Source organism: Gossypium hirsutum, chromosome D12 (genome assembly GCF_007990345.1).
Source record: "Gossypium hirsutum isolate 1008001.06 chromosome D12, Gossypium_hirsutum_v2.1, whole genome shotgun sequence".
NCBI classification, from domain to species: domain Eukaryota; kingdom Viridiplantae; phylum Streptophyta; class Magnoliopsida; order Malvales; family Malvaceae; genus Gossypium; species Gossypium hirsutum.
In genome coordinates this window covers 55,692,147-55,718,570 of record NC_053448.1, presented here as the reverse complement: position 1 = coordinate 55,718,570, position 26,424 = coordinate 55,692,147, and the positions used below count along the sequence as shown (strand labels likewise).

Below are 26,424 nucleotides of genomic sequence, written 5' to 3'. Positions count from 1 at the left end.
AAATGGTTGCTCTTTTACAACTGCAGCCACACACTATACCATTGACTCTCCATTTTCACTGCTCTTCTAAAGGCAAGAAGAACCAGAAGCAAAAGCGAAGACAGTTTGAGCATAATAAAAACACTGCCCCTGCCCTCCCATTCCCAAGATCCTCGCCAACCCCACTCTTTATCAACAACAAACCCTTCCCCCAAACTAAACTCCAAGCCGTAGACTCTATCGTTAAAGACCTCGAAGCCTCTGTCAAAAAAGGCATAATAATAGATTCAGAGATATTCTCTTCTCTGTTAGAAACATGTTACCAACTAAAATCCATCGACCACGGCATCGCAATTCATCGTCTTGTTCCCCAGAACTTATTGCGTAAAAACACGGGCATCTCTTCCAAACTGTTAAGGCTGTATGCTACGGCTGGACGCATGGAAAGTGCCCATCAAGTGTTTGATCAAATGTCTAAACGAAACGAGTACGCTTTTCCCTGGAATTCTCTTATCTCGGGATACGCAGAACTGGGACAATATGAAGATGCCTTAGCCCTTTACTTTCAAATGGAGGAAGAGGGTGTTGAACCTGATCGATTCACATTTCCTCGCGCATTGAAGGCTTGCGCGGGAATTGGGTCGATTCATGTTGGGCAGGCTGTTCACCGCGATGTGGTGCGTAAGGGTTTTGGAAATGACGTGTTTGTGCTTAATGCTCTTATTGATATGTACGCAAAATGTGGAGACATAGTTAAGGCTAGGCGGGTTTTTGATAGCATTGCTTGTAAGGATAACATTTCTTGGAATTCCATGTTGACGGGTTATATTCGTCACGGGTTATTGGCTGGGGCTTTGCAGGTATTCCGTGGGATGATTCAAGAGGGATTTGAGCCTGACTCTGTTACTATATCCACTATTCTGTCTAGTTTTTGTTCATTGAAGACTGCGGCACAGATACACGGATGGGTTCTCCGGCGAGGAATTGAGTGGAATACATCTGTCGTTAATGCTATGATCGTTGTGTATTCTAATCTTGGCAAGTTAGATGGAGCAAGTTGGTTGTTTCAACGAATGCCCGAGCGGGATATTGTGTCATGGAATTCAATAATCTCTGGTCATAGTAAAAACCCAGAAGCTCTGTTGTACTTCGAACAGATGGTGAGGAGCTGTACTTCACCTGATAGCATCACGTTTGTAGCAATACTATCGGCTTGTGCTCATTTAGGTTTGGTTAAGGACGGAGAGCGGTTGTTTTGGTTGATGAGAAAGAAGTACGGGATTGATCCAAGAATGGAGCACTACGCTTGCATGATAAATCTTTACGGGAGAGCAGGGCTGATAGATGAGGCTTTCAACATGATAGTGGAGAGAATGGAGTTTGAGGCAGGGCCAACCGTGTGGGGAGCAATGCTGTATGCCTGTTCGGTTCATGGAAACATACAAATAGGAGAGATTGCAGGTCAAAAACTTTTCGAGCTGGAGCCGGATAACCAACATAATTTTGAGTTATTGATGAAGATATATAGCAATGCAGGGAGGGTGGAGGATGCGGAAAGAGTTAGAAAATTGATGTTGGATAGAGGATTATAGTATAGACTTGTCTGCTAGTGGTAAATAGTTAAAGGTGGAAAGCTCACCTCAAGAAATTTGATTGGTAAAGCTTTTGTGCCGGAGGGCTTAAAAGCAAATCAGTGTGGGGCTTGTGGATGTGGTTACAGAGATTTTGTTGGCTACCATTATATATCAACATTTGATTTGTACATCCTCTAAAAAAAACATTTGATTTGTACAATAATGGTGTGGAAGGTTCCTAACATAGCTAACATGCAAGTAGTAGGGTATCTGGCTTTAACTGTTAGAGAATAACTTCCTGCATAGGTATAAATCGAGTACTGTTAGTATTCAAAACTATCAATTGCTTAATAATGAAAGCCTTGTTGGTTGTAATGCATGAATGCTCATAAAGAAATATGTCTACTCGTTGTTGCTTAATTAAAGATAGATGAACTAATGTTGATTGGTAAAAATACCATGAAAGCTTTTGTATTAAGAGTCAAATTGCATTTTGTTCTTGTATTAAAAAAATAAATTAATTTTTGTACATTAGATTAATGAGCAAATTGGTCATTTTTGTTAAAAATTTCATCTATTTCTACGGTTAAAAATTAGAATAGCTAACAGAATAACTAAACAGTGACACGTAATGTGCTATGTGTACCTTATGCTGACATACAATGACTAAATTTTAATAGTAGAAATGGATGAAATTTTTAATAAAACTAATTTACTTTTTAATCTAATGTGTACAGATTAATATAAGGCCTCTATGATACTTTTTTTTTTTTAGGATTTGATGTCCGTAATTCTTATCATATAGTTATAAGTAGTGACGATTTCTTATTGTTTTCTTGGGTTAATTGGATATTAATTTTAAGTTAATGCGATTTTTAGTTAGATTTGAACTTTTTTAGAAGGAAAAAATTTAAAATCAAGAGAAAAAATTTAATTTATCATTCTCCTATTAAAAAGATATAAAAGATGATGTGGAATCATAATATCATAAAATCCCTTTTTTCCTATATTATTAGGTAAGGTAAAGACGAAAAATATAAGAATCTCAAAATTTTATCGATTTATTCTCAACCAAATACCAGGCGACAATACAAAATGAATGGACATGCCCAACAAATAAAAAAAATTATGCACTGAAAACATAATACTAATATGTTTTGTAGACTGGGGGCATCCACCCTTCCCAAATGATAATCATGTGGAAGCAACCATTTCCTGAAATAATGTTTCTTCAAATGGGAAAGGACGAATAAAGGCAGAATTCATCTCCCATATTTTGAGTGTGGCCTTCACATTCACTCCACTTGCATTGTTGAACAAGAACAGCCGTGCTGCTCCATATATGGCTTCCGTTGGATACACTCTTGATGTTATCACCGTCCTCCCTCCTCCTCCAAAACTTTCCACTACTGAATGATCCACCTGTTTTCATTCAACTTTTTAATTTACAATAATCTTTTATCGAATTAACTAATTAAGACTACTAGTAGCAGTACATTTTTTGTAATTTCACCAAAATCATATCTTCAAGCAGACAACATTATTTATGACTTACCAATACCCTCATGTTGTAGTTTTCATCGTCAAGCACTGGAATTTTGCCTCCATACACTCGTTTTGTGACATCGGGAGCTTTAGAAGACCTGCATCAAACCATTTATATATTGTTCTTTCACTTGTTAACTGAAACTCGCAATTAGAAACATATGTAGAACAAAGCAAACCTTGTTTCGTCAGCGCAAAAGTAAGTTTCAAGACTCCCATCGGATGTATTAAGTGGACGGAAATATATAGGAGTGAGCTCAGAAAGTGAATCATCAGCAATAACCAGGACCCCAAATGGCCCGTAAGTGCTCCTATCAACCGCCCCATCACCGCAATCACTGACTTCATCCTCCGTGCTGTTCAATACCAACGTCTCTATTTCAAACTCTGCTAATATATCCAACTGCATTTAATAATTTTATGTTGTCAATATAAATTAGTGCTGGTGGGGTGAGTTGTTATTAGAGGTGGTAAAGTTACAAAACCTGAGTAGCGGTGCCTATGTCGAGGGGCACAACTGATCCTGCTTCAACTACAACATCCTTAAACACTGTAGCATTCAGTCTCAAGCTCTCCACTTCTTCCACAGGCCACTGTAGTAAATGGGTTCCGGTCTTGTTGTCATACAACACACTCCTGGGAATTGTCTGTAAATTACGAAAACAAAATACCATCGTGTAGAAAAGTATGTTATGTATGTTGTAGTACTCGTAGTGGTAATGTATGTATGTATGTAATTTACCTGAATGGAAGCCCATCCTTTTTCGAGGTCATCAGCTTCAGAATCAGTTTCATTAACCCAACCATAAAGAATCCTCCTTTGTTTACTCTGATCAAAAAATGTCTTGGAGGCATAGTATCTCCCATAATCCACTTTCAACCCGATGCCTACATCTTCTTCCGGGTTATCAGGTGTCCATTTATCCGTTATCATGTCGTAGGTCCCTATTGCATAATGATCAACTTTCGTATCATCCAAACTAGCCTTCAGGACATGCTTAATTCCAGGCCCAAGTGCCGTCGTGTCCAGTCCGACCGACCCGTTTATTGCAACGGGGTAAAAATCTACACATTCCCACATACCCGTACCCGGAACAGCATGTAAGACCCCATCCAATAATTCATAGTCCGAAAAGTTTGTCGTTTGAAAAACAAGGGCTGTTCCTATGGTGGTATTAAACCTTGTACCAACAACAATCCGCCAGGAACCATCGGGTCCAAGCCAAGCTGTTGTCGGGTCTCGGAACTCTTCGTCTTCGATCCCGGTTGGGGGAACAACAACCGGGTTACCCGGGTATTTTAACCACTGAAGGAGGAGGGGATCAGATAGGTTGGCGGGATATGCAAGGTTTTGGACTTGCACGGAGTCATTGGTGCTGCCGGTGTAAAGCATTACGATTCGGCCATCTGGCAGGAGAGTGGCCGACCCCGTCCAACAACCGTTGATATCGTACCATTGATCAGGGACCATGGCGAGTGGGAGATAGAACCAGTGAATGAGGTCCGTTGATACAGCGTGGCCCCAAGTGATGTTTCCCCATATGGCTGAATCAGGGTTGTATTGATAGAAAAGATGGTACCATCCCTTGTGATATAACGGACCTGCGACCATCGTATTTTTGTTCCATTATGTCACGTGCTACTTTAATTAAACTATTAGAGTTTAATATAATTACTAAAAAAATCACATGCTATTACATGGTGTATGCACAGAAGCAAGGTTTTGCAAAACTAGTTAGTTAGGACTTAAACGTTAGAACGACAGGTAAGCAAACCATACGGTCAAGTAACCATTGATTGTAAACTAAGGGTTATCATGTCTTTTTCCTTTTAATATTTATTTTTTTAATAAGATATTTGTCCTATTTAATCCTGTTAAAAAATCATATATTTTTTAAATTAATTAATTTTATGCTATTAATATTTTATTAAAATTTTGTAATATAATTGCAGTTATTATACCACAAATGGTGGATTCGATATTAGTATCTTATTGATGTAGAATATATATTTTTTATATATTAAAGAATCGAATTTTTATATGAAACAAATTATGTAAATTTTTTAAATTTAATTAAATGAGTATTGAAAAATAAATTTATAAGTGGATCTAGTAGAAGAAAAAGGGTAAGGTGTGATTCAATTCAATGTAGAAGCCAACTTTAATTGCAAATCAAGGTTGAAATGCTCAAATTTGGAAGAACTAGCAGATTGGGTTGGTCACAATTTTCTGATTCGATATTTTTTTTTACGCATTGATTGATGAAATGGTTGACTAACAACAAGAATTTAGATGTGAAGAGAACTCACCGTCAGGATCTGAAGCAAGATACGTAAGTTGCCGAACCAACGTGCAAGCATAATAAGAAAAAGACAACAAATTAAATTCGATTATTAAAAGGAAATCATATTTAAGTTTAAAAATAGTAAACTAAAATGAAAAGTTTAGTGACGAAAATCAAAAGAAGCAACTTAAATTGTAATTAGGTAACCTACCATTCATCCAATTCTTTTGAGGCTGAAAGTGGTAGGCAGTTCTTTGCCAGTAAAACATAGCGTTTGTCCAATTAAACCCAACTTTGTCAAAAAGTGATGGGTTTGACTTGGCTGAAACACCTTCAGCTATCCCTCTTGGCTGCGCCGCCATTGAATACGACCCTGCCTCCGTTACACTACTGGGGTTACTTGCTAATGGCTCCGGGCTTTGGTTAACGATTAATGTGACCAGTGAGAGTAGGAAAACGACGGACCCAATTATCACTGCGAAACCCTTTAAGGGTCTGCTGCTCCTTCTCCGAGGGTGGTATAGCAAGGGAGCATGGAACAATGCTGGGTCATGGGAGGTGCTGCTGCTGGCCTCCATCTTGGGCATTGAGCTTCTGTACTTGGTTTACTTGGTCACACTTACAATATAAGTAAGCAATGAGAGATTAAGTAGAAAAGGGTAATGGTAGGTAAAATTAAAGAGAGAACAACATAGAGAGAAAGAGAAGAGATTTATATGTCTTGAGCTTGGATTGGTGGTTGTCCAATTTAGCTGGGGAGAGAGAGGTGGTCCCATTAGATCAGATCTGGTGAATGCTATACAGTGAAACAAAGAGGGACAGTTGAAAAGGTAAGGGCATCCCATGCAATGCATGCATGCAGCTGCACCTGGTAGTCAAACTCAGTTGCTTGCTTTTTGGGGGTTAGGATTTTATATTAATATATATTGCCATTTACACTACTATACATATAGTTATAAATTATCATCGTATTATTTGTCTTCTCTAGCTTCTGGGTTGTGGCTTGCGTTGCAAGATTTCAGAGAGTAAATTATTTTTCTTCATTAATAATAATAATTTGGAAGCATGAAGACAGAGCCAATTTACGTGCAATGACCAATGGACACACAGCATTAGGGAATGCCAAGTCTTGAGCATGTTGGTCCTCCTGGCCTGAAAACAGCTAGTTTATGGATACTGATTTGTGAGGTGAATAAGGCATTGGCATTGGCATCACAAATGTTTACCTTTAAATTAAATGGCAGACATATGTATACGAAATGGAACATGGGTCATGTGGCATGCTGTTGAGATAATCTAGGATTAATTGTCCTTGTACTTGTTCTGATCTGTTGAAAAATGCATCATGTGCTGTGGCAAGAGCTCTAAGTTTGAGAGGCTCCTTAATTAAATTTGTTTTTCCACATCCATCAGGATGGAATGGTTGTTGGGATTTGAGTGTGCTCCTTGAATGTTTGTTAGGATCATTGGGTCTTGAATTGCATTGCATTATTCAAACCCTGTCTCCTTTTTATTGGCATTGACAACCAACAAAACTAAATTAAAGGAGCTGCTTCCTTAATTCGATTTAAATGCTATGCTACTTCAAATAACACTCCACATGGTAACTACTAACTATAGACTGACAAAAAGTAAAATGAAAGAAAAACAGCTACCATATGTTACTTATAGTTACACTAGTAGCTAGTTCAATCCCCTGTTTTGTGATCATTGTATTGAAGAAGCTTTTTTAAATGGTGATTTACTGTCACTAAGCTTCATTTCAGCGACTAACTGCTCAACATCACAAGATTAATTAAATTTTCATGTTATGCTGTGAATAATAATAATGAGCAGAAAAAAATTCCCCAAGTTGGTTCACTCGACTTTTGATACATCAAAGAACTAATTTCTATCTTAAAATCAGTTGAGCGTATTTCAATTAAAAGAAATATGCAAAATGAGAGAGAAGAATGCATGAAAAATAACATTCCATCAGGAGTTTGTAAAAATACATATGAAAGAATATCCATGCTTAAAAGAATGAAAAAAATATTTAGTGTTGTCCAATGGAAGAGGGCTGCTTTCCGAAACTGAATGCCAAGAATGGGAAACATGAATATAAAATGGAAGCATCCATCACCGGTTACCAGTGAGAAAGATAACTGAAGCAGGAATATACAGTTAAGACAAGAAGCAATGAGCAGCAATGGTAGGCCACCAGACCTGGAGAAACGCCACCACGTCCACTCCAAAGCCTCCCAGTGTTAACTAGATATAGTAAAATTTTATCTTTATTCTATGCTTTTATCAGTGTATTTTTCTTCTCTATGTTATTTGTTGTATTCAGAGAACACTTGTCTTCTTCCAATTCACCAGTGATTTAAGAAACTCCATCACCTGCATCATTCACAGGCAGAGGCATAATTAATTTCAAACACCAACAATCCCAGTATGAGAACAAACAGATTTGTTTTTATACCTCTTGAGGGTCCCTAAGGGAGAAAAATGCATTACTCTCCTTTGGAGCGGATGATACTAAAATGCCATATCCCAGATTTCCCTCTCTCAGAACCTGTTTTTAAACCAATGAACTTGTTTCTGTTAGTTATTTTTGAACGCATACACAACTCTCAAGAGTGTCAATGGTGTTGTGATTTATATCTTACCTTAAATGCATCTTCGTCTGTCCGGTCATCTCCAACATAAATGGGAAGCACATCATCATGATTACTAAGCCCTAAAGCATTTGATTTTGCTCACAATTAATTCATTATTATGCATGAAAAACAACATATGCCATGACAGTGAAAATAATAAATAATAAGAAGACAGTCTAGAAAACATACTTACCAAGTGATTCAAGTAGAAATGTGAGAGCTTTTCCCTTATCCCAGTCGATCACAGGCCGTACCTCTAAAACCTAATTGCATAAATTTTAAAAAACATAAATGACTAATATTATAAAATAACACAACCAGAAATCACAACATCCATATCTAGCACAAGCTACAAGCAGAAAATGAGTCAAAAATAGGAGAATCATATTGTCTTCAAAGATCACCTTCCGCCCATGAGACAATCGCAGACGAGGGTAGTTTCTGATGACATCATGAACACATTGTGCAACTGTTTTCCAATTCTGGAAACAATTATAAGAATGTGCGCAGAAGTTAATAAAGTACGCAAGGAAAATGGACATGCCACTGAGCATCACTTCCAAAAGATAAATATTTCTTATACCAAGGAAAGTATCTACCTTCTCGTCTACATTACGGTAATGGACAGAGACACAGAACTTATTGTTTTCAACTTTTGCTCCTTTAATTTCTTTGGTGCTGTTAACAAGTGAGTTAAAAACCTGTGATGAATGAAACTCCACGTTAGAACAAAGAGGAAAAGCTGAAGGGCTCAAAGTATGGCACCCGAGAGCCATACATACCTCGTCAATCATAGGTAGGAATTCACTAGCAGGCTGGAATAACTTTACTCCTTTGCCCTGTGCATTAAAGAGAAACAAGATTAAGATATAATTTAATAGAGAATGTAGAGTCACAGGGAATAAAAAGATAAGAGATTTCAAGCCCCAAACCTGCTTATCAGTAGATCTAATGCAGTTAGGAGGATCATCGGACGATTCCCTAACAGGACCCATGATGTCCATTCCATGACTTCCCGCGTAATAGAGATCTGTTAGTCCTACAAAACCATATACCTGAATATACAAAGGCATAGAACAAGATATGGTCAAAACTAAAACCCAACAAAGAGGCAATCAAACACATAAAATAAACTAAATATATCGAAGGTGGCAGTTGGATAAGTACGCATGAAAAACAGTGCCAAGGAAGATGTCAGAATTACTAAAATGCTTTTTGATCAAAAAATTATTTAAAAAATTGATCCTTAAATCACCTTGTCACGGCTTCTTCCACTAATTATTGCTGTTGGGAAGTATTTTGCCACTTTTGCTACAGCAGCTCGCATCTGAATAAATGGCTTTGGTTAGTCTATCATGAGCAACCAAAAAGAGAGAGGAATTTTGACTAAAAGATTTTATATATGGTTTTGTCAGGCAAACCATTTATTCTTACATCAATAGACATAAAGGCAAAATCTGGGTTGTCCACAATTGGTGAAAGAGTCCCATCATAATCCAAAAACAATGCTATTCTCTTGCCTTTGGCAAAATTTGTAATTTGCTCAAAAGATGATAGTGCAGAGGGATACTTAACCTGTAAAATCAGAGAGTAAAGTACATAGAGCAGATCAATAACTCATCCACTTGTATCAAAATTAAACTCGGGTAGAAGTAAAAGAGAAACAATACCATCCATGTGCGATACGCAACATCTGTATCAGCTGATACAATCTCATGGTTGTAATCCCTCGTGCTTGTATGACGAGGGGATGAGGATTTCATAGCATCCAGCCAGCTGCTGGCGCGAACATCATCGAGAATTCCAGTTTTCTTCCTGGGAACAGTTAGAAGTAGATTTGGAGAAAACACTGGTGCTGGGGATGAGTATGGCAACAGACTGGAAGCTACTAATCTTGACTTGCTTATCGGTGCAGGATCAGCCAGAACAGGAGCAGTGTGATTGGATTTCAGGTCCATTTGATCCAGCTTTGTAACACTACTTATAAAGTCAAAGCTAACAGACTCCTCAGCAAACTTTCCACTCAAGTGCAAAGAAGCAAACCTTAATATTCAACCTCAGATATTCTACTCAGCCAACCCTTTTGTCAATGAAGAACCACCTCTTTAAAGTTTTCTTGTCACTGCTCTTAAGCAAGCAGTCCATCAAGCATAAGGGACCTGAAAACGGATTTCGTGTGTCAAAAGAGACAAAATGAAGCTAAAGACCATCACTGTTTTTCAAAAGAACCAGATATAGGAACTGAACCTGTTCATATCCTTTGGTTACTCTGCTTAAAGCTTATGTAAGCGAACACTATCTGCAGGGAATTGATTTAAGAACTATGATTAATGTACAGATCCAGAATAACATCCTTCAAAACTGAAAATGAACAATGAATAAAGGCCAAGAAGAAACAGTAAACAAATTTGACAAATTCATTATTGGAGGACAATGATACAAAACATGCCTCACGAAACAAATATAAACAATTAACTTCAGAAAACCAAAAGGTTGGGGGCAGAAGAGGTGCAGGAAAACAAAAGATATATCGGTGTCGAATATATGTAGTGCAATTCAGTTGAAAGATGAAAATGCACAAAGATGACATACAGATGAAAATGGACAGCTCAGATTGGGTAGAAGACAAACATCTTATCAGTCAGAACTGGCAAGCAACCACACAACTTGCAAGGAAAGGGACTTTATAAGCATGAAAATTTCCTAAAAAACGCATCGAGACATTACTGAAAAATATAGTAAATTCTACTTTCTATGGCCCTTCACAGCCTCAGATTCCTTTTAAAGTTCAGTCCTTTTCTTACCAGACAAAGTTAATTTGCAAGGGCAAAAGGTTTGCACTTAACAATAACTTGTGTCCTTATCCTCCTTTTAAGCAACTAGACTGCAATTTTACATGAAATTCCTCTAAAATATCATTGTTGCCAATGAATAGTTTTTCTTGTTCAGTATCACAATGATTTATATTCCATAGCTCAACAACCTTTCCTGGGATATAAAAAAAATCAAAATTGCAGAACCTAAAAACAAATAGAAGCAAACTTGAGCGCTAAACAAAACATACAGGGAATATTTTTTGAAAGCAAAAGCAAGATAAACTAAAAGCCCATAAACATTCTCAATATTTAGGAAAAAAGGCAAATTGATGACTTCATTACTATGCAGAATTACAGATTTCACATACATTAGATAATTGACATCATGAACAAAATAAGTAAACAAATAATAGCACCACCCAAAATAACTCAAACAGTAACTGTAAGGGGAAAAAAACAAGACAAAAACAATCACAATCACAATTACCTACATCATCCTCGTAAGCATGCAAAAGGTAGCAAAGCCTGAAATTATATGAAACCCAAAGAAGTGAAGAGCAGCATTCATTCATAAATAAAGCTGGCCCACGTGAAAAAAATGATATCTGGTACAGCAAAATATAAGTAAATGGTAGTTGCTTGATAAAAATGACGCCTTGCCCCCACTCAGGGAGAGGGAACCAAGTTAAAGGCAACCACACATTACGGGCCTACAGTGAAAATGGGGAAAACACACAATGGACCCCCAAGCACATAAAAGATCCATCAATTGAATTAAAATCATTATTGGAAAACCCAAAACAGAAACTTCAGGTTTCACCATACTCGTGTTGCTATCATACATTCCATCCATCAGCATCAAAATTACCACTAAAAGTATGCAAGACTTATAGTTTATTTTTTTTCCAAGATCAGTAACTTGCTGTCATTGTTTAATCAGTACGGTTAAGCATCTTACCGGCTAATTAATCGACTGTGCTACGTTAAACAGTTTTTTATTGTCTTTTCTTTTTTCTTCTTTGAAAATTCAACTATTGAAAAATATCTTTGAGGTGAAAACAAAATGAATATATTATAACATCATTGCAAGCAAACACAGGTAGAAGAGATAGACAAATTGGAATAGACATTGACAGCTTCCGCTTTGCGGTTAGGAAAAAACAAACTGAACGGTCAATCATGTAACGAGCAATTCAAAGAAAAAACAACGAACCAATCAGAAAATTAAGGAATTGATTCTTTTGACCAAAATAAAATAAAATAAAATCTTGAAGAAAACAGAGCACAAACCAAGTCAATTCAAAAAACAGAGAAAAAGAATTTAATTTGAAAATGTAAGGAATGCACATAAAATCTTTAAATTGGAAACAATCTTTTTCCTTTGGTTACCATTAGACAACGGCATTGAAGAAATACTCTGGAAAGCAGAGATTTTAAAACTCGTCAGATTAAGAAGCGGAAACTGAGCAGTGAACAAAAAGTCAGTCAACGGTACGCTAATTTTTAACAAAATCAAAACAGCTTTCTGAGAGGCAAAAAAAAAGAAAAAAAAGTCAAAACCACACCTAATTTAAAAAACTCGACAACGAAAAAGAAAACGCGTTCAGAAAGGCCGCTCGAGAAATGCAGGAAGCTTTGAGGGCAAAAGGAGCAAAAAGAGAAAACTTGGAAAGAAAGAAAGAAAGAAAGAAAACTAATCTACAAATGCACCATTTTACTTGTTCAAGAACGAAAGAAAAGCCGTGATGATATTATAATGTACAAACAAAAGAATAAATTTGCGACGCCGTAATGAAGTAAACCACTGCCTTAGTCTATCTTCTCGACGGCCAAAACGAAACAAAGAAAATGTCAGATTATAATCACCTGAACAGGAGAAGGAATCGCAGAGAAGGAGAATCAAACTAAAAAAAAATCGTATAATACCGAATCGATGTTTAACTCAGATAAGAGATCAAAAGAATTTAAAAGAAAAAGAGATGCGTTATGGCCGTTTGGGTATTTATAGAGTTTCGGTTAGGTTCGGAGTTCGAGGGAGTGCAATTAAAAGCAAAACTCTGAGCGATGAGTTGGCAGAATTAGGAACCAAAAATGGAAAAGCAGACGAGAAAATACCTTGTAACTGGTTTGTGTTTCCCCACTTTTGTTGTTTGGAAATGTAAAATGAGAGGAGCGGGTAGATGGGAAAATAAGGGGTGAGAAGCGCGTAATTATAGTCGAGGTTTTAGTTTAGAAGCTGGTTTTGTTGATGTATTTGGCATTATATAATGCGAGTTCGGTAAGTAACAATGGAGGTGGTTTTGAGTTTTGGGGCGAAAGAAAAGGAAAAAGAGGGGGCCCACAGGGGATCTTTGATTCTTGACGGAACGCCGGGGGGACACGTGGTGGAAGACTTTGCAGCCAATACGCGTGTGGACACCTGTGATCGACTTATGTCTGACGTGGCCGCGTTGGAGAGCGGGCCCTGGGCACGGATGTGCTGGACATGTTGTCAGCGTGCCGTCACTTTCAATCACTGCTGGGGGAGGGCGTCGGTCGTGGTTTTAATTTGGGCCAAACATGTGGTCCCACGTCGCAATTTGACCGTGGGCCCACCCATATTACCATCTTCAACCCACAACGGTAATCCACGCAGCAATTACGTGGGAGAAGCTTTTGGGAAATAATTAAGAAATTACACGCATGGTTTTTGGAATAAGACCGATGATGAAATCCATCAGGATACGTTGCACCAATCAACTTGATTCGGTGCATTTTTTTTGGCTTGTTAATATTATAATGTAATATTATTTATTATATTATTGGGCTGGTTACATATTTAATTTATTTGAATGGAATTAAATATTTTTATTTATTTTTTTGGTATAAACATAAATTTGTTCTTTTTATCTTATCATTTGATTGAAAGCCTCAGTTACCACTATGACAATGTCATGTACCGTCCAACAATATTCATCAAAGATTTTTCGTTTCACATTCATTCTCATGGCAAGTTTGACCATACCAACCGCTATATTGTTCTTCTATATTGATATATGTATCACACGAAACTCTTCCATCTACTTCAATAAATCCCTCACTCTTCCCCCTAACAAGTTTTGATCTCGAGTCTGACCACTCAATAGGTTAATTGTTTCTATACAGCCTATCTCCAAGACAATTTTCTTAATTCCCTTCTCCCATGCTAGTTTAACTCCCTCAAAAGCCCCCCATAACTCAACTTCCAGCACGGGACAAATCCCTAACTTATGGGAGAACCCCTAGAACCAACATCCCCCATTGTTCCTGGCCATTCCTCCCACCGCAGCAACAAACGAGTCAACTCCTACAGTTGCAACAATATTCCCTAAATATTTTATATTATTTAAAATCACATTTATCAATTTTTTCTTTAACTATACTATATTGAGAATTGAAGTTAACTATATAAATATAGGAAAAGGATTAAAACAGTAATATATAAAATGTTAAAATTTTCAAGTTATAATAATTAAGGTTCCACATTTGTCTCAACAAATAATAATTAAGTTTTTCATTATCATGATATGAGATTCAGTTGTAAAAAAAATAAGTTTATATCTTAAATATAGATAAATTTTGATTTTGCTTTACTATAATTCATATTTATTGTGGTAGAGGTGGTCTAGCGAAGTCCGGTAGTGTAATACCCGATTATTGTGTTGTCATTCTACATAATGGAAGCATCAACGACCGTGTAACATTTATTCGCCTCCCGATTACGGGAGCATGGCCTAAATGTCTTTTATTCAATACAGCATCCATTAAAACTACAAATAATTATTTATTGTTAACAAAAAAAGATTGATTTTGGAAATTATATAAATGTCAATAAGTTAATTAAACCTCCAAGGTTTTGGAAAAAATTCAAAAAATTAAAATATTGTTTAAAAATTCAAAAAAGTGATAAAATTTCCCAAAAATAGAAACTTAGACGTATTAAATTTATGGATTTATTTTATTTTGTAATTTACAAATTAATTGAATTTTAAATTAATTGATGGGTACAGAGGCATTAAAATTTTTTATTTTTCTAATTAAAAATTAAAAAATAATAAATAATTTTAAACTTTGTATAAAAAATTTTAATTGAATAATTGTTGGTCGGGGAGGCTAAGAAAGGAAGGTAGCAGTGGAAGCCGGGAATTTAGGTATTAATGACTTTACCCAGAGCAGTCAAAAAGGGCAAGTAAAATCTAAACAGAGAATTGATTGGTTCTGAAGCAGTATTAATCTTTGCAATTTGCATCATTAAGAAATGGAATCTTCGATTTCAACGCAGATGTGTATGGTCAACATGTAAACCTAAAGCCCCTTTTTACTTACTGCACTATTATTATAAGCATTTTTATTTTAGTTTCTAGCAAAGCTCACTTGTTTTTTTACTGCAAATTGTAGACTTTTCCTATTTTATAACTCTAATTAAAAAGAAGTTAAACTGTAAAAGTTAAAAAGGGAAGTAAGATCAAGGGCAGTGGGAGACTCACACAAGGACATCCCTTTTTTTTTTACGTAATTATTGTTTTTAAATTTTAATAAAAAAACTAAACATTTTCATTATTCAAGCTTTTTTACCTGAATATTATTAAAAAATAAACTATTGACTTAAATAATACAAGACTGAAAATCTCTTTCACCTCGATAAATAATTCAGAATTCAAATTATTTTAGTAAAAAAAAAACCCTAGAATTCAAGAGACTATAAATTAAAATCCCATCGAATACCTTTCAAATTTATTATTATTATCAGTCAATTTCTTGCAGTTGCGGTCATATTTATTTACCGTCACCGTCATCGTCATCGTCACCATCAACATCATCAATTCTGCAAAAAATAAACATAATTGGCCTTTCACGCTAACCAATCGGCATTAATAAATTGCTGGAAGAACAATCAAATCAGCTGGTTGGTACATGCTATAATGTTTAACCAATCAACTCCTTTAAAATCCCACGACTGCGCCACCTTATTCTAATAATTATTTAATAATTAAATTAGTTGAATTTTAACGAAAACTTAACTAAAAAATAAAAAATAATTCCCCATGCTTGAAAGTGAAGCGTCTTATTTTGACGAACAAACTAGGGTTTTATTTAGTAAGGAAGAATCTGAACTGAATCTTCCAACCCTAAACAAAGAAGTTGATGGAAAATAGGTTACACAACACGCGGTGTGAGGTTGGTTTGAATTAGAAAAAACAGCACCCATAATTCCCTGGTACATTTGATGAAAAGTCTTTGGGTTGGAAAAATTGCAATGCGGAGGGCCTTTCGGGGAAGGTTCGGGTCCTGGAAATATTGTTGTGTAAACATGTCGAGAGACACAGAACCATTGTAGAACATGTGTGTTATAGGAAAGTCAGGAGATTAAAGTGTTTGGTCAACGTAAATAAGTGAGCAAACCCTGTTACAAGTCTGGTCGTCCCTGAAACATTAATTAATAGTGGGAGATGAATGGAACTGGATTCATTTTATTAGGAATCTGGGAGTTAGGTAGGACCATTTGTAAAGCGAAATCTGAAATGAGCTCCACTGAGACTGCCATCTCAAATATTGATTGAACCAATTAGTTTATCTTCTAAGATTTTTCTTTTTTACTGAAAAAGAAATTAATTATGATTTCATTGAATAACGAAGGAATAAAGAAAGTGGAAGTGAACAAAAGTTTGTTTCATTGAGACGGCGGAAATGGGCATGACTTTTATGAAAAATTCAGCCATGCAATGCAAGGGCTCTTTGAGTGGGCGTATTGGTAAGTAAATAATGTTTCGATTAGTTTGGGCTTCATTTCCACTTAATTGTCCATTTTTCGGACTTTGGACAGCCCACAGACACTACTGTTTTATACACTTCTTGACCTACGTTGCAAATGAATACATGTATTTAAATTTTTATATGATTCAAGTATTATAAGATTGTTAAGAGCCTGCCTTGTAGCACGTCTGGTTGTTCTCTCTGTCTGCTTGATAGCACGTTTATGTGGTGTTTCTACTAGTTAAGTTTTTTCTAGAGTTTAGTGGGGGCGTGGAGGTTTTGCTGTGTGGAATGATGGAAGAAGAAATGACAAATCTCAATATAGTCGACGAAGAGGAAAAGCCGGTACAAGCTCTAGGAAATGAAGATGTGGTTGAGGAGGATTATAGCAGCGGAATTATAAATTCTCAAATGACAGTTCTGAAGGTAAAAATAGAGTAGATTCGGCATTTAATGAAGGGAACGTACAAGTTCTTTTAAAAGAAAAAGGAAAAATACGAAGAAGCTCAGAGAAAAGAGGTTGAGATGAGAGAAAGAACAACGATTTTCATAACAGAAAAACAATAATCCCCCATTCCCTGCCAAGGCAATCATTTTGTAGAAAATCTTCCTCCGAGTGTGTGCACCAATATTCTCTATTCGTCCATCATTTGCCCTCATGTCATACTGTTATGAAGTCATTATATTGCTTAGGCAAGTGCCTCATGCGAGAGCTTCTTCTCACCTCTTGGGTCCTTTGGGTTGCATATTCCCAAGCAGAGCCCTCAACAGCATTTGGGTTCATAACAGTACCCACCTCATCGAGATAAACCTTATCCTCAAGGTTGAAAGCAAGATAAAACTGGTGCAACTTCTCTTTATCTTCCCAAGTAGCATCGTCAATGGTCAGACCATTACATTGGATTAAGCACTAGTTCACGGTGGCAGACCCTCGTTGCACTTGCCTATGATCTAAGACTGCAACAAGGTGCAAATTAATAAAGCTGGTGGAGTCGACCAAGTCCAAATGAGTGACTTGCTGGTCAGGGTGTCCGAGGCATTTCTTGAGCATAGAAACGTGAAATACGAGATGGATACGAGCCGTGGAGGGCAGATCGAACTCGTATGCTACTGGACCAACTCGTTTGAGGACTTGATATAGACCAAAATATCAGCGACCGAGCTTTGAATGGCGCTGCAACCGTATAGAAGACTGATGATAAGGTTGCAACTTAACGTATAACTAGTCCCCAACATTGAAACTGATATCTCGGCAATGTTGATCAGCATAAAACTTCATCCGAGCCTAAGCTTGGGTTAGATTTATTTTGAGCTGTTGTAAAACAAGGTCTCGTTCGAGTAACTGAGCATAAACAAGAGGGTGGCCGCTGTCATCCTTAACATACCGTGCCACTGTAGGTGGGGGCAACCATACAACACTTCAAAAGGTGTCATTTGCGCAGCCGTTTGGTACGATGTGTTGTACCAATATTCGGCCCAAGGTAAGAATAACATCCAAGAGGAAGGGTGGTTCGAGGCATAGCAACGCAAATACATATCTAAGCATCGGTTGAAGGCCTCCGTTTGGCCATCGGATTATGGATGGTATGCGGTGCTTATACGCAGTGTCGTGCCTTGGAGACGATGTACTTCTTTCCAAAAGCTACTGAAGAAACGAGGGTCACGGTCCGAGACAATTTTCGTAGGGATGCCGTGTAGTCGCATTACTTCTTGCACAAAGGCAGAAGCAACCATTTGACTAGAAAAATGAGTTGGTAAACCCACAAAATGCCCATACTTCGAAAGTTGATCAACGACAACCATAACCACTGTTTTTCCCTTTGAAGGTGGTAGCCCGATGATAAAATCTATGGAAACATTTTTAAAGACCAAACTCAGGATCGGGAGAGGTTGAAGGAGGTCGGCTGGAGAAATTGTGGCAGACTTTATTTGTTGACAAATTTGGCAAGAGCGGACGAATTGGGTGACATCTCGACGCATATGTTTCCAATAAAAATTTGTAGTAAGGCGATGAAACGTGCAAGTGATGCCTGAGTGGCCACCAATAGGGGACGAATGGAACTTAGTTAACAGAGAAGTGCGGAGTGGAGAATCAAAAGGTAGCACCAACCGATAGTTAAAGTACAATAGCTTGTCTTTGAACAAAAATCCAGGTAAAGAGGTTGGATCAGTGGCTAAACGTTGCTGCAAAGCAAGCAGCTCAGTGTAAACAGCATTGGCCTCTCGGAGCTGATCACCGATAGAGAACTAAACATGAGAAAGGGCCAAGAATTGAGCAGCAGGAACCCGAGACTAGGCATCCGCTGCAGTGTTGTTTTGGCCCGGACGGTAAACGATGTCGAAGTCATAGCTAATCAATTTGCCTAACCACTTCTGTTGATTCGGTGTTTGAATTACTTGAGAGGTAAGACTCTTCAAAGATTGATGATCAGTAATAATTGTAAATCGGCTACCCAAAAGGTATTGGCGCTACTTGGAAACTGCTTGCGTAATAGCATACATCTCCCTTTGATATGTGGAGGATTGTTGCAAGCGAGGGCTAAGCTGGTGGCTGTAATATGCAATAGGGTGACTACCTTGTGAAAGGATGGCACCGATTCCAGTACCTGAAGTATCTGTTTCCACAACAAATGGTTTACTGAAATCAGGCAATTCAAGAATAGGGGCTTCGCTGAGCAGCTACTTCAAACGCTCAAGGGCCGTGTGGGTAAGAGAGTACATTGGAAGGGTATATGTACGCAGCAAGTCAGTCAAGGGACCGACAATTGCAGTAAAGTGACAGATAAACCTGCGGTAATACCCTGCCAAACTGAGAAAATCAGGAACAGCTTTGATGTTGTGAGGAATAGGCCAAGATTGGATGGCTTTAATTTTATCGAGATCCACTTGAACTCGTTGCCGAGAAATAATATGCCCCAAATATCCAATGCTTGTATGACCAAATAGACATTTAGAACGTTTCGCTACAAACTTGTACTCACGGAGGAGAAGAAAAACAACCCTGATATGTTCCAAATGCGTTTCCCAATCCTGACTATAGATCAAAATGTCGTCAAAGAAAACCAACACAAACTTGTGGAGGTACAAACGAAAATCGAATTCATAAGACTTTGAAAGGTAGACGGTGAGTTTGTTAGCCCAAACGGCATGACAAGGAACTCATAGTGCCCGTCGTGAGTCCTAAAAGCGGTCTTGCTTTCATCCTCGGTTCTAACTCGAATTTGATGGAATCCAGCCAACAAATCAAGCTTGGAGAAATACATAGCCCCATGAAGTTCATTGAATAACTTATCGATGGACGAAATCAGAAATCGATCTTTGACAGTCACGGCATTGAGGATCTGGTAATCAACACAAAAGCGCCACGAGCCATCCTTCTTACGTACTAACAACACTGGCGAGGAAAAAAGACTTGTACTTGGCTGGATTATAGCATCAGCCAACATGTGATAGCCCGAAATAGGGCCTAATCGGAATAGTGGTTTCGTAACCACAAATCCGAAGTGAAATAGTTTTATTTTATAAATTTTTATTAGTTACTGATTGATTGAAATATTGTGTGAAAATATGGATAGAAAATTTTAATGCTTTAGTGCTTAATTGAATTTTTAGGACTAAATTGAGAAAAATGCAAAGTGTGTCTAATTAGTGATTAAATGACTTAATTGAATTATTGCACGAAATTGGAAGTGTTTATGTGGCAATTAGACCATGAATTAGTGTTATGGACACAAAAGGGTATTTCTAGAAAAATATCTAAGTAATGGGTCAAGGGCATTTTTGTCCAAATTGAATAAAAGATAAAATAAAGATGAAAACAAGTGTTCATCTTCTTAAAATCAGACGTTTGCTGCCAAAAAAATTCATATCACCATAGCTAGGGTTCTTGAACTTCCTAAGCTCAATTGTAAGTGATTTCTTGCCCCGTTTTTAATTATTTTCGTATTTTTATACTTATTGAAGCTTGAATTTCATGTTTCTACCATTTAATTTAAATGAAATTAAAGTTTAAAAATTGACCCATTCATGATATAATTGTAAATTGATTAGTGATGTTAGATAATGAATGTTTGAAGTGTTAATTACAAGTTTTACTAGATGAATTTTGATGAAAATGTTGAAAAAGGGCTAAATTGTGAAAGATGGTAAAGTGTGCATAAAGTTGTGATTTTGTGAAATTGAGGGCTGTTATGAGCATGAAATATGATTTAGTGAAGTTTGAAATTTAAAAATTTAGTGAATTTTATTTTTACGAGCTTAGGGACAAAAGTGGAATTTTTGAAAAGTTTGGGGGAAAAATGTAAATTTACCAACATGTTGTGTATGAATTGTATTTGAATGAAATGTTGATAAAATGTATTAAATTATGTTAATATAGATCAAGAAAGAAGAAATAGTGGAAGTGGTCGGGGAAAAGAGAAAGTTATCGACTAAATTACAAAAATAGTCGTTTTGCATCCGAGGTAAGTTACATGTAAATAATAGTTATATTTTTATAAATTGTGAATTATATTTGATATGTGAATTAATATTCAATGTGGAACGAAAATTATTCATGAATTATTCAAGTGATAAAGTGCTGAAAATAAAGTGTTAAGTGTAAATTCCCGGTTGAACTTAGGAATAGAAGTGGAGACAAGTGACATGTCACTAGAGATCAGTGTTACAGTGTTACAGTGAGTCCCGGGTGCTGGGTGATCTAGCATGTGTTGCAGACACCTGACAGCTTGTGTGAGCAGGCCCGTGGACATTTCCAGTGTTATTGATCAGTGGTAGCTTCGGCTACATAACAGTGGTAGCTTCGGCTACATATCAGTGTTGCACTTATGTGCTAAATCTCTATGTATCTGTGTATATTCCGAGTGTTCAACGGGATTAATGATGGGTTAAAGTGAATATGAAATGAAGTGTGTATGCAGGTACAATTGAAAGAATTGAGCATATGTGATAAATGTTAAATGTGAAAATATATATGCAAGTGAATTGGTAAGATTGTGCATGTGTAAGTGATTGAAATTGCTAAGAAATGTTTTGATTAGTTATATGTTAAAAGTGTTAATTGTTAAATGAGTACCTATTATTTACATGTAACTTACTAAGCTATTAGTAACTTACACCTTTCTTCTTTTCCTTTGTTTTATAGTGATTTGAACTTGATCGAAGTGGGGATCGTCAGAGCTCGTATCACACTATCATAATCGTCTCGGTATTATGTGTTTTTCAAAATGTTTAAACTATGGCATGTATAGAGTCTTAATCATTTTGAGTATGTTCATATGATATGGTTAGTAAAGATTATGTTTTGGTGTTATGTATGTGTAAATGGTAGCTAATACATAGAAGCAGTTTCTTTGACAGCAGCAGTGACGTGAATGTGAAAAATCACCATAAATAGTAGATATGGAATTATAGAGTGAATGATATATAGAATTAAATCTTATCAAGTCTATTTTTACATGAAAGAAACGGCGTAGGCAAAGGAATTCTATATTTTGAGATATTTGAATTTTAGTGAGATAGGGTCAGAATGGTTTTTTGAAGTCCCCTGTTCTGAGTTTAGAAAATCACTAAAAATGGTATAAAAATATTTATGAGTTGTAGTTTATATGTGTAGAATCCTTATTGAGTCTATTTTCTGTAGAAACAAGTGGTAATATCATATGAAAATCCTATAATGAGAAAATTGATTTTTAGTGCCAAGAGGTCAGATCTCTCGAGCTGTGAAACTGGGGATACTTTAATGAATAAACTGTACTAATTGGCTAAGTCAAAAATTCTGAAAATTTTTTTGGTAAGTAAGAATATGAGTCTAGTTTCAGGGAAAATTTACGGAATTAAATTTCGAGTCCCGTAGCTCGAGTTATAATCAATTTAGTAACTGCTGCGCGATTGGGCAGATTACTGTAAACAGTGAAATCAATTTTCAAAGCAAATTTTTCTGCTCCGAATCGGTAAGTTAAATTGGATGACATCTCGTACTCGATTCCGGCGACGGTCTCGGGTAAGGGGTGTTACACAACATTTCTAAAACCAACCACTTTATTTCTCGTTTCTGAAAGTGTGGATATCGATAAGGCTTAACATTCATTGGACCACAATTCGAGGCTAAATGAATAGCGTGATCACAGGCTCTCACCTGAGGTAGTCCCGTCGGTTTGAAAAACACATCAGCAAACTTAGTCAATAATGCATCAATTTCAGGTGCCACAACTTCAGATTGATAATTAGGCTTGGACATGAGATCTAACCTAAAAAACTCAGCCACAGAATTATTGTGAGTCAATCGGCGAAGCCCATTGAACTGTATAAGTTGAACAGAGGGAGTCCATCACCCGTCCATCGAACCTTCTGGCTGGCATAAGAAAACTCAAAAATTGATGAAGAGTAATCTGTAAGTACTAGTTCCAGCTTCACTAACCATTCGACTCCCAAGACCATGTCCCATCATTGAATAGGAAGAACGAAAAAATCAATAAGAATCTCCTAATTTTGGATAACCAAGGGAACTTGTTGAACGATGCCATTGCAAGGGAGGCACTCACCACTAAAACAGAAAAACTGGGAGTAGTGGTGACTGTCAAATTCAAATAGGACGCGACGCGTGTTTGAACGAAGTTATGAGTGCTACCTCCATCTAATAACACTTGCACAGGTTTCTCAAACACCGAACCTTGAAATCGGAGCGTCAAAACAGCGCAGCCACCGACGAGGGCACTGTAAGATATGGCGGACTACATTGGAGAAGACAAATCCATTGAAGAGAAGTCAGGACCGGGGCCGTGTGTGGGCTCCAAATCATTCTCAAGTAATAAAAGCTGATGTTTAGACTTGCATTTATTATCCCAGGAATATTTCTCATCACAAGGATAGCATAATCCTTGGGATCACCGTTGGGCAGCCTCCGATGGGATAAGACAGCAAACGGGTAAAGTGGTTGTAGATTGGGTTGGAGGAGGTTGCGAAATAGTGGGGTTAATTTTTGGGGAAAGGGAATGAGTGGGAAGGAGAGGCTTAGTGGTACTGAGGGTTGGAATCGGTCTAGTAGGGGATTTTTCCAGAGCAATGCATCTCTCATGAAGTTGGGCCAACTGCATAACATCATCTAAAGTTCTGGGCCGATAGATGAGCACGAAGTGCTTGATGTCGGAGTGAAGCCTAGAAATGAAGCACTGGACCAAGAAGTGGGCCGACAAACAGATAGCTTAATTGGTAACAGCCTCAAATTCTGAACGATAGGCACTCACAGAAGTTATTTGGTGCAGTTTAGCAAAGAAACCTTCTGGCTCTTCCAAATCGCGAGAACAGAAACGGGCGAGGAGCGACGCCGAGAACGCCTGCCAACCAGCAAGCTGACGATTACGGAACAACAATCATACCAATCGAAAGCAACCTCGTCGAATTAAAAGGAGGCAATAGTTACGCGGTCTTCATCTCTGATGTTGTAAAAAGTGAAGTATCGATCGGCTTGCATTAGCCAACGGTCAGGGTTGATACCGGAGAACCGGGCCAGTTGAACGGAGGCTGGTTTATGTAGTCCCAATGGAGGTTGAGAGTTAGAAAGTGGAGAAGGTGCCGAACTTAAAAACTGAGAAGAAGTGCGTTGATTGGCCAATTCACGGAGCAAGGCCTTTTGCTCATCGAAAGAGGCAACAAGGAGATTGAAGTCTCGACGGAGAGTGTTCTGGGTAGTGAAAAGTGAATTCTGAGACTCGGTCAATGATTTGATGTTGTCGTCCAAAACGCGAAGTCGGGTCTGATACTCTACCATATTTGTAGAGACTCAATAAAAGTTCCAATGTTAAGAGCAGGGGAATTATAAATTCTCAAATGACAGTTCTGAAGGTAAAAATAGAGTAGATTCTGTATTTAATGAAGGGAACGTACAAGTTCTTTTAAAAGAAAAAGGATAAATATGAAGAAGCTCAGAGAGAAGAGGTTGAGATGAGAGAAAGAACAACGATTTTCATAATAAAAAAAACAATAATCCCCCATTCCCTGCCAAGGTAATCATTTTATAGAAAATCTTCCTCCGAGTGTGTGCACCAATATTCTCTGTTCGCCCATCATTTACCCATGTGTTATACTGGTATGAAGTCATTATATTTCTTAGGCAAGTGTCTCATGCGAGAGCTTCTTCTCACCTTTTGGGTCCTTTGGGCTGCGTATTCCCAAGCAGAGCCCTCAGCAGCACTTAGGTTCATAACATTATAGCTTGTGTTTGGTAAGGCGAGTGTTAATGGATAGCATGGTACATTTCCCATCGATGAGGAACATTTTGGTAGATCTATGGCAACCGTTTGGAGGAGTGTCCATTACGGAGATCGGGGAAAAGATATGTCTTGTTTCGATTTTTTTAATGAGGTAGATCTATAAAGGGTAATGGATGGAATTCCCTGGTTTTTTAATAAACACCTTATTGTTTTTTATATAAGAGAGAAGGGAGAGGATCTTTTACAAGTTCCTTTCATTTATGCCATATTTTGGTTGCAAGTTCATAATTTACCGATGAGTTTCATGTCAAAAGGAATGGCGTGACAATTTGGAAACTTCATTAGCCAAATCCTGAAGTATGATGTTGCGTTAGTGATGAAAGGTGTGAAGAAGTTTATGTTTATTAAGGTTATATTGGATGCTCAGATTTCGTTGAAGATGAAGAAGCGTGTTGTTTTTTTAGCAGAATAGATCAACGTACGCAATGTTTCAATATGAGAAGATCACTTTGTTTTGTTTTTTATGTGGTAGGTTGGGTTACAGAGAAGGTTTTTGTCCAGTTAGATTGACGGAGGGATCACAGGAGGTGGTGTTTGGTTGGGATATTCTCTAAGAGCTCCACCATGAAAAGCGACGCCGGTTGCTAGTAGATGGCTGAGGGATTATTCGAGGGATGAGATTAGGATAGAGAAGGAGTTGGATGAAGGACAATAAGGGAGGACTTTTGGGGATATCCAATTTGTTCACCCTTATCAAATAAGAGAAAGTTGAGTGGGGGGTCATCAATATATGTCAGGAAATCACACACTATTAGTTAAACTAAAATGCTGTCAATCACAATCATTTAACATGTGAGTCTTACTATCAATACTCATAATAGATAATCAACTCAATTGAACTAGATCATACATTATCAATTCATATTAACTAATTAGAAAATCATATAACCACTTAAAGTACTAATATACTCGATGAACAATATAACAAATCCGGATACACGATTAACCATCTAGAACACACCAGAACACTCAAATGAGCTAATCAACCGAGGACACACCTGGACATCAAGTGCCAAGTCCATAGGCTAACATCCCTCCGAAACACACCTAGGTACTGAGTGCCAAACCCAAAGGCTTTACATTTGCCCCCGATAACACACCTGAATCACTGCAATATGACATGATAGTCTGTAACAAATGCTAGAGTTTGATATATTCAATAGACAATAATAAATCAGAAATCATCATTTCACCACCAATCACTCCTATACAGTGCGCGATATAACCTATTGACATGCCAATTATATCCTATCCTACGTTCATCGACTCAAATATATATATCGAACGATCCATTTAATTACTTTCTAGACTCATATTCATTACTTCTATTCAACTATTTAAGATATTCAATAATCTCAATTCACAAATAATATTTACAACTATTTATAATACATACATTTAATAATCATTAATCAAACCATGTTAGATAATTAAATAACAACTAATAACTGTAGCAGTATTACCATACAAACTTTGGAATCTTATTTATCTATGGGTTTTTTACCAAAATATTACAAAAAAAATAAAAAATACCAAAATAATAT

The 26,424-nt window shown here is 37.1% G+C and overlaps 3 protein-coding genes across 13 annotated transcripts; 1 reads left to right on the top strand and 2 right to left on the bottom strand.

The window, feature by feature from the left end:
- The first annotated feature begins 2 nt into the window (after positions 1-2).
- Positions 3-1,571, top strand: LOC107946850 (pentatricopeptide repeat-containing protein At4g25270, chloroplastic-like). The gene is given in 1 exon segment (NM_001327521.1): positions 3-1,571. A coding segment is annotated over 1 exon segment (1,569 nt).
- A 1,019-nt stretch (positions 1,572-2,590) lies between these two features.
- LOC107946849 (acid beta-fructofuranosidase 1, vacuolar) lies at positions 2,591-6,269 on the bottom strand. The gene is made up of 7 exons (XM_016881330.2): positions 5,595-6,269; positions 5,409-5,417; positions 3,841-4,700; positions 3,584-3,745; positions 3,278-3,501; positions 3,109-3,196; positions 2,591-2,975 (listed from the first exon to the last, which is right to left on the bottom strand). Exons 1-7 carry the CDS (start codon positions 5,968-5,970, stop codon positions 2,748-2,750), a joined length of 1,947 nt encoding a protein of 648 aa, XP_016736819.1. The 5' UTR covers positions 5,971-6,269; the 3' UTR covers positions 2,591-2,747.
- A 1,059-nt stretch (positions 6,270-7,328) lies between these two features.
- LOC107946851 (trehalose-phosphate phosphatase A) lies at positions 7,329-13,119 on the bottom strand. Of its 11 annotated transcripts, none has more exons than XM_016881335.2 (14): positions 12,954-13,104; positions 11,326-11,363; positions 10,270-10,321; positions 9,693-10,181; positions 9,457-9,597; positions 9,278-9,349; positions 8,955-9,077; positions 8,805-8,861; positions 8,622-8,723; positions 8,427-8,504; positions 8,216-8,285; positions 8,032-8,102; positions 7,845-7,937; positions 7,329-7,762 (listed from the first exon to the last, which is right to left on the bottom strand). In XM_016881335.2, exons 4-14 carry the CDS (start codon positions 9,978-9,980, stop codon positions 7,709-7,711), a joined length of 1,149 nt encoding a protein of 382 aa, XP_016736824.1. In that variant the 5' UTR covers positions 9,981-10,181; positions 10,270-10,321; positions 11,326-11,363; positions 12,954-13,104; the 3' UTR covers positions 7,329-7,708. The 11 variants fall into 11 exon arrangements, with proteins under 11 accessions (XP_016736824.1, XP_016736823.1, XP_040963193.1 ...); XM_016881334.2 differs by having other exon boundaries at positions 11,326-11,443; positions 12,954-13,078; XM_041107259.1 differs by having other exon boundaries at positions 11,330-11,443; positions 12,954-13,078.
- Between the last annotated feature and the right edge of the window lie 13,305 nt (positions 13,120-26,424).

Excerpts from the sequence above, each read along its gene's own strand:
- LOC107946851 (XM_016881333.2), bottom strand. The coding sequence starts at position 9,980 with ATGGACCTGAAATCCAATCACACTGCTCCTGTTCTGGCTGATCCTGCA. Across the intron at positions 9,078-9,277 it reads GTGGAAGAAGCCGTGACAAG|GTATATGGTTTTGTAGGACT; the intron begins GTGATTTAAGGA and ends TTGTATATTCAG. Across the intron at positions 7,938-8,031 it reads CAGACGAAGATGCATTTAAG|GTTCTGAGAGAGGGAAATCT; the intron begins GTAAGATATAAA and ends GTTTAAAAACAG.
- LOC107946849 (XM_016881330.2), bottom strand. The coding sequence starts at position 5,970 with ATGCCCAAGATGGAGGCCAGCAGCAGCACCTCCCATGACCCAGCATTG. Across the intron at positions 3,746-3,840 it reads AAGGATGGGCTTCCATTCAG|ACAATTCCCAGGAGTGTGTT; the intron begins GTAAATTACATA and ends CGTAATTTACAG. Across the intron at positions 2,976-3,108 it reads ACTACAACATGAGGGTATTG|GTGGATCATTCAGTAGTGGA; the intron begins GTAAGTCATAAA and ends GAATGAAAACAG.